At 50.1% G+C, this 7,713-nt stretch overlaps 1 protein-coding gene and 1 long non-coding RNA gene across 3 annotated transcripts in view; one reads left to right on the forward strand and one right to left on the reverse strand.

The window, feature by feature from the left end:
• The first annotated feature begins 936 nt into the window (after nt 1–936).
• KLK8 (kallikrein related peptidase 8) lies at nt 937–6,972 on the forward strand. Of its 2 annotated transcripts, none has more exons than XM_072769777.1 (6): nt 937–1,105; nt 1,459–1,536; nt 2,016–2,175; nt 2,332–2,591; nt 5,444–5,577; nt 6,768–6,972. In XM_072769777.1, the coding sequence occupies exons 1-6, from the start codon at nt 952–954 to the stop codon at nt 6,921–6,923; spliced, it is 942 nt and encodes a 313-aa protein (XP_072625878.1). In that variant the 5' UTR covers nt 937–951; the 3' UTR covers nt 6,924–6,972. The 2 variants fall into 2 exon arrangements, with proteins under 2 accessions (XP_072625878.1, XP_072625889.1); XM_072769788.1 differs by having other exon boundaries at nt 1,031–1,105; nt 1,437–1,536.
• Nucleotides 6,973–7,186: 214 nt separating this feature from the next.
• Nucleotides 7,187–7,713, reverse strand: part of LOC140601205 (uncharacterized) — an 87,162-nt gene continuing 86,635 nt past the window's right edge. Inside the window, exon 3 of the long non-coding RNA XR_012004256.1 lies at nt 7,187–7,399. This is a non-coding gene — a long non-coding RNA (uncharacterized lncRNA). The remainder of the gene's footprint in view (nt 7,400–7,713) is intronic.

Below are 7,713 nucleotides of genomic sequence, written 5' to 3' on the forward strand. Positions count from 1 at the left end.
CTGTCTCCATCAGTCCTTTTTTTTTTTTTAATTTTTATTTATTTATGATAGTCACACAGAGAGAGAGGCAGAGACATAGGCAGAGGGAGAAGCAGGCTCCAGGCACCGGGAGCCCGATGTGGGATTTGATCCCGGGTCTCCAGGATCGCGCCCTAGGCCAAAGGCAGGCGCCAAACCGCTGCGCCACCCAGGGATCCCTCCATCAGTCCTATTGCAGCAAGGCCGCTGGGTTCTGCTTGGGCTGGTCCCGTTGCCCCCAGGGAAAGGGGAAATCAGGTCACGGTGCCTCCCAAACCTGCCTTCCCAGATCCCAGGCCTCTCAGGGGGCAGCGGGCGGGCCCGATCCGCCCTCGGAAGACTCACCTTTCTTCCATTCCCAGTTAGTGGCAGCAGCCCCCTGCTCCCACAAGAACCCAGGCTCCAGCCACTCCTAAAAAGGCTTAAGAATCCAGGCCAAAACTTCAGGCCCGTTCCCCCTCCCCTCTCAGACCCAGAAGTGCGGATCCCTAGCCCCCTATGCGGTCAGACTCAGGAGTCCAGAACCTCATTCCTTCCCCTCCCAGGTCCAGGAGTCCAGACTTTAACCTCCCTTCCCTCAATTCAGGTCTGGGCCCCCAGTCCCTCTTCCCTCAGACTTACAGTCTAGAATCCCAGACCCTTCCTCCAGACCTAGAGTCCAGGTCCCCAGCCCCCTCCAGTCTCATCCAGGATTCGGGGTTCCAGTTTCCTTCTCCCACAAACCCGGGAGTTCAGACCCCCCAATCCCTACCATCCCTGGATCCTGAGTCCAGGTCCTTAGCCCTCTTTTTCCTCGGAGCCAGTTGTCTGGAGCCTGGCTCTTTCTGTTTCAGACCCAAGCATGAGGAGTTCCAGGTCCCAACCACCCCTCCCTCAAGATTTCCCTCAGCTCCTCAGGCCCTCCTCACTCATGCACAGGGCTCCAGTTCCCAGATGCTCTGCCGGCACCAAAGGAGGCGGAGCGGGAGGCGGGGATTCCCAGTTAAAAGCGTCCAGAACCTAGTACCAGGCAGGCAGAGCTGCAGCACTGGGGCCTCTTCTTCTGGGTCTGAATCAGTCGGTGACCCCGCCCCCCGGATTCTGCAAGGTGAGATGCCAAAGTTCTCAGATACAGGCATCTGGCTCCCGGGCCCCTCTTCCCCAAAACTTAGGAATCTCAACTCCCAGTTCCCTCTTCCTTCAGATCCCCAGGAATCTGGTACCCTAATTCTCCCATTCCTGCGAATGTAGGAATCCAGTCCCCACCTCCTCTCCTCAGACTGAGAAATCTGGGTTGTGCTCCCTTTCCTCCTCAGACCTAAGAAGCTGGTTTCCCAGGTCCTTCCTCCTGCAGGACCCAGAAGAATGGCTCCAGATGCTCTGTTCCCTTCCTTCAAGTTTCTCCTAGGACTTAGGGCTCCTCCCTTTTCATTTCTCAGCCCTGCCTTCTCCCTCTCCCAGACCCCACCATGGGACATCCCCCACCTGCTGTAGTCTGGACCTGGATGTTCCTGCTCTTGCTGTTGGAAGCCTGGGCAGGTAAGGGGGGCCTGGCAGGAGCCTGCGGGAATGCTGTGTCAGGTGCTTGTGATGGCATGCGGGGGGATATGAAACATGCAAACACATGTGAGAACTTCTTTGGACTTTACTGGGGGTGGATGGAGGCATGCACACATGGCAGTCGGTAGGAGTGTGTCAGGTTATGCTGCATATTGCACGAGCACACCAAGGCGGCAGGGCTGCTTGCTGAGGGGTGCTGATATGCACAGTATACAGAGCATGTGGATGCATGTGGGAGCATGTGGAAGCATGCTCGGGTGTGTGACTCTGTGTGACTCACAGGCTTCAATGAGCGGATATGTGTGCACCTGTGTGGCAGCCTGTGCAAGCTGGGAGCCTCACAATCCCAGTATGGAGATGTGCGGAGGCAGGCTGTGTGTCTGAACCCACAGTGGGTCTTCCTGGCCTCTGCACTGCCCCAGGGGGTGGCAATCCAAACCCTCTCCCTCCTGCTGCAGGACACTTGAGGGCACAGGAGTCCAAGGTGCTCGGCGGCCAGGAGTGTGAGGCCCATTCGCAGCCTTGGCAGACAGCTTTGTTCCAGGGCGTCCGGCTGCTCTGTGGGGGGGTCCTCATTGAAGACAACTGGGTCCTCACAGCAGCCCACTGTAAAAAAAGGTGAGTGGATGTCTGAGGCAGAGGTGGACTGGGGCCTGGGGATAGGGGGAAAGGAGAGAGCTAAAGATTGACCCTCTGAAAGAAGAGGGCTGAGGGAGGTGGGGACTGGGGTCCCAGACTCCTGCCTGGATCCCAAACTACTCTCCACCATTGCAGGAAGTACACAGTACGCCTGGGGGATCACAGCCTGAAGAATAAAGACAGTTCAGAGCAAGAAATGGCTGTGGCTCAGTCCATCCCACACCCCTGCTACAACGGGAGCAATGAGGACCACAGTCATGATCTCATGCTCATCCGACTACGTGGTCGGGCATCCCTGGGGCCCCAAGTGAAGCCCATCAACCTGGCGGATCACTGCCCTGAAGTTGGCCAGAAGTGCACCATCTCAGGCTGGGGCACCGTCACCAGCCCCCGAGGTAGTAGGACGGAGAGGAGGAGCTGGCTGGCCCAGTGGACCTCAAGCCATTGGCAAAGCTTTGCCTTCAGAAGAAGATAGAGAAAGGACAGTGATTGTGAAATTGAGATTCACAGGTGGCCCATATTGGAAAATCTGAAGGCCAGAATATTAACAGGAGTGGTGGGAGATAGAAAGCAAAATAGCAGATTGTTAAACCAGTTTCCCAAAAAAAGGATGGCTAAATGAGTGGATGAAAGAATGCATGCTACTTTGGGGCACCTGGTGGCTCCATCGGTTGAGTATCCAACTCTTTTTTTTTTTTTTTTAAGTTTTTTTTTTTTTAACTCTTTTTAACTTTAATTCACCCATGATAGTCACAGAGAGAGAGAGAGAGAGAGAGAGAGAGAGGCAGAGACACAGACAGAGGGAGAAGCAGGCTCCATGCACCGGGAGCCCGACGCGGGACCCGATCCCGGGTCTCCAGGACCGCGCCCCGGGCCAAAGGCAGGCGCCAAACCGCTGCGCCACCCAGGGATCCCAGTATCCAACTCTTGATCTCAGTTCAGGTTTTGATCGCAGGGTCTTGATCTTAGGGTCGTGAGTTCAGGCCACATGTTGGGCTCCACACCCAGCTTAAAAAGAAAGAGAGAGACAGAGAGAGAGAGAGAGAGAGGAAGGGAGAGAGAGAGAAAAGGATGCATGCCTCCTTCACGGTGGAGAACACTGTTTGTTTTGCTGCTTTAAGATTTTATTTATTTATTTATTTATTTATTTATTTATTTATTTATTTATTTATTTAAGAGCGTGAGAGGGAGAGCATGAGGTGGGCAGGGCCAGAGGGAGAGAGAAGCAAACTCCCTGCTGAGCAGGGAGCCTGACTTGAGCCTCGATTACAGGACCCTGGGATCATGACCTGAGCCAAAGGCAGATGCTTAATGGACTGAGCCACCCAGGCGCCCCATGGAGAGCACCATGTTATGAGATCTTTCGTTGTACAGGATTTCCTATAATCTTCTTAACAGACTTAGGATATATAGGCTCCAAGTGGCCCCAGAAAATACATTCCTAAGCATCTTCTCCCTCTTGAACCATGATTCCTGGTGCCAGGGACTCTCTTCCTTCACACCAGAAGTCGTCCAGTCGCTTCCTCCCCCAAGACCCTCAGTGTAGGTCTCCAGCTCCCTCCTCAATCTGGACCTCCATTGAAGTCCCCCTTTTGGGACTTTAGAGTCTAGGCACCCCCTCACCTTAGTTCACAGTGAGAGAATTGAGGCTCAGCTCAGAGAGAGACGTGATTTACCAATAAATCCAGGATTTTCCAAGCAAAGGAGGATTCAGACCCTTATCTGTCTGACTCCTACTTCTAAGGGGACAATAGCATGCAGTGGAAATCCACCTGCTCATGATTCAGTCTGGTCAGTTCAAACCATGGCTCTGCCCTCTCCTCTGTGCAAGTCCCTTCGCATCTCTTGGCCTCATTTTCCTTATCTGCAAAATGATAGATTTTTAAGATTAGATAATAGATTTTAGGTAATAGGTAATAGATTTTTAAGCTCCATAAGGGCTCAGGATGGTTCCTGGTATACTGTAGGTATTTGATGAACGTTTGTGGAATGAATGCATGGATGCATGAATGATGGAATGAATGAACATATCCTTCTTTCTTTTTTATAAAAAGATTTACATGTTTATCTGAGAAATAGAGATAGAGAGAGCAAGAGGAGGGGCAAAGGGAGAGGGAGAGAGAGAATCTCGAGCAGGCTCCACACTCAGCTCAGAGACCCACTTGGGGCTCGATCCCATGACCCGAAACCACGACCTGAGCCCAAATCAACAGTCAGATGTTTAAGGAACTGAGCCACCCAGGTGTCCCTGTAACTCTCTTTCAAATAGCTATTGTGAGTTCAGACTTCTCACAATCAATGAGATTGTGAGTATACAGCTTCTGGTACACAGAGGTGCCAGATAGAAGTTTTTTCCCCTCAAGTCTATTGCTCAAAGGTTAATAAGAAAGATTAATTCCATTTTCTTTCTTTTTTATTGAAGTATAATTGGCCACAACATTCTCTTAGTTTTGTGTGTAAATATAATGATCAGACATTTGTCCAATATGCATACACTGCAAACTGATCACCACAATAAGTCTTGTTACCATCTGTCACCATACAAAGTTGTAACAATATAACTGACTTTATTCACTGTGGTGTACATTACATGATAAATTCTGGTTTTAGTAATTAATTCAATATTTATTTGTGAGCATCTGGTATGCCCCAGCTGCTGTACTGTGAAGTCTCTGTCCTCTGGAGTTGCATGCTAGGTGGGGAAAGTAGACAATAAATAAACACATATAAAATGAATTATTAGGTAAGGGTAAGTGCTATATGAAATATCATGGAGAATAAGAGGATAAGGAGTGATGGAGGCATGATATCTTCATTAGAATGGTCAGGGAAGGTTTCTAAGATGGTGGTGTCTAAGATGTCTAAGATGCGGTGACTTTTGGGAGAAGTAGGATTTAGCTGAAATTGGGGACCTGGTGGTCTGGGGTTGGGAAGATTGGAGAGACAGGATCAGAGGAGTCACAAAGGGACACCTCCACATCTTCCAGTCACCTGATCCTTAATTTGAAAATGACTGGGCAAGAAACAAGGTAGAGAGTCCAACAGCACTTCTCTAGATGTTGGAAAGGAAACAGCAGGGGCCATGGCTTTTTTTCAATGTGGTGAGAAGTGATGTGTCCTGTGAAATGTGTCAGCAAACTCTTTTGTGCAGCCATAGATGCACAGAAGGGAGGGTATATCCAGACAGGAAGGGACTGAGGGGAAAATGGTTGCTCTCTCTGGGAACTTACAACCTCTTCCCCCTCAGAGAATTTTCCTGACACCCTCAACTGTGCAGAAGTAGAAATCTTTCCCCAGAAGAAGTGTAAGGATGTCTACCCTGGGGAAGTTACAGATGGTATGATTTGTGCAGGCGACAGCAATGGGGCCGACTCATGCCAGGTGAGTGACTTCTAAAATTCCCTTCTTCTCTTGTCCCTCACTCTCCATAGCGGCTCAAGATTTGGCAGCAGTGTGACCTCAAAAAGTTAGTATCCAGAGAGGTTACCCCTATCTCTAGAGTGGAAAGCATGTTCAGAGAAGGTCACACTCTCCCTACAGGTCACACTGAACAGGGATCAGGAACGTTGAATTGTTGCTATCATTTTCCTGGGAACCCTTGTCTTCAGGATGGGGTGCATAGAGGGGCAGGGGTAAGGGGGTAAAAGGAGATATCCATGAGGGAGAGACTCTGAGGGTACGCAAGCTCCCTGCTCCCCTCCTCAGCACTAGTTCGGGAATTTGTGCTGATTCTATCACTGACCAGGTAGTCAACCACTTTTCTTTGGGACCTGACTGGGTTCCCTAGTACAGCTGCCTTCTCCTATGATTGGTCCCTTGGGGAGTAATGCTCTCTTGCCAACTGGCCAGGAAATGGCACCATTGACTTTAATGGTCCTTTGATGAGCTCCCCATACCCAAGATGACAAATCTTGGGATTTGCCATAGATATAACATCCTCTTTCTTATTGACTGCAATTTGGGTCCTCAGGGTTCCCCCGGCTTTTCCCCTCCTCATGGAAGCCCTACCTGCTTTGCTAATGATTGGTCCCTGAAGACAATGCTTCAATGCTTTCTTCCCCATTGGCTAGGAGTGAAGTCATCTCTATCAGTGTTGTCCCATGAAATCTAATCTCTTGGGATGGTTCCTGTTTCATAGAGACAATGATATCTTCCCAAAAGACTCCTGCCATTGTCCCTTGCGTGCGTGTGTGTGTGTGTGTGTGTGCATGTCCACAGGAACTCTGCTTCTTCCTCATATATTTAGTAACTGGATTCAAAGATCTTTTCACCATTAGCTAGGAAAGGAACAACAGCTCACTTCCCTCCATGTAATCCTCACTGTCTTCTTTCTGGATTGGACCTTTGAGACACCATTCTCTTCTCTCCTTGGTCAGGATTTCATTCATTTCCCTAGGACATCTGGTCTGTGTCCCAGTACATGAAGCCCAATCCCTCTCTCTCGCCACTGGCCCTAGGGTACAATGCTCTTATCCCTATTGGTTAGAGGGAAACAACATGCTATAGAACTAATACTAACTACTGGTATCACCAGGCATCTTAGGTGAAAGTATTCTACTCTCCCCATCCAGGGAGATTCCGGGGGTCCGCTGGTGTGTGGTGGTGTTCTGCAGGGCATCACATCCTGGGGATCAGACCCCTGTGGGCGGCCTGAGAGACCTGGTGTCTACACCAACATTTGCCGCTACTTGGACTGGATCAAGAAGACCATAGGAGGCAGGGGTTGATGCTAGGACAAGCTTTGGACCCCCTTCAATAAACTCACAACTCAGCCTGGCTCCTTGCCTGTCTGTATTTTGGCCCTGCTGGGAGGGATGGAAGGACTGGGGTCTGCACCTTTCTGGGAGGTTTGATGGGGTCTATAGAGACTAGGACTCCCATGGCCACTCTGGCTATCACCGCTGCTTGGAGTGACCCCCTTTTTTTCTGGAAGGGCTGGGAGGAATGGGAGGTTAATTTCAAGGGAGAAGACACACAAGGATTTCCTTTTTTAAAATAATATTTATTTATTCATGAGAGACACAGAGAGAGAGAGGGGGGCAAAGATACAGGCAGAGGGAGAAGCAGGCCCCATGCAGGGAGCCCGACGTGGGAACTCGATCCCGGATCTCCAGGATCACACCCTGGGTTGAAGGCAGGCGCTAAACCGCTGAGCCACCTGGGCTGCCCCGCACAAGGATTTCCAAATATCCAATGGGCTGGCCTGCAAAAGACAGATTTGAAAGAACTTCTGTTTAATTTTTCTGAGCAGCTCAAACATTTCTTTTTTTTTTTTTTAAGACTTCGTTTATTTATTCATGAGAAACAAACATACACACACAGAGGCAGAGACATAGGCAGAGGGAGAAGCAGGCTCTCTGCAGGGAGCCTGATACAAGACTCGAACCCAGGACCTCAAGATCACGCCCTGAGCCGAAGGTAGATGCTCAACCACTGAGCCAGCCAGGCATCCTAGCTAAAGTGTTCCTAAGCTTTGAGAGGAGAGTTCCCCTCCCCCACTATAAGATATGTAAAGTA

Source organism: Canis lupus, chromosome 1, assembly GCF_048164855.1.
Source record: "Canis lupus baileyi chromosome 1, mCanLup2.hap1, whole genome shotgun sequence".
Taxonomy (NCBI): Eukaryota; Metazoa; Chordata; class Mammalia; order Carnivora; family Canidae; genus Canis; species Canis lupus.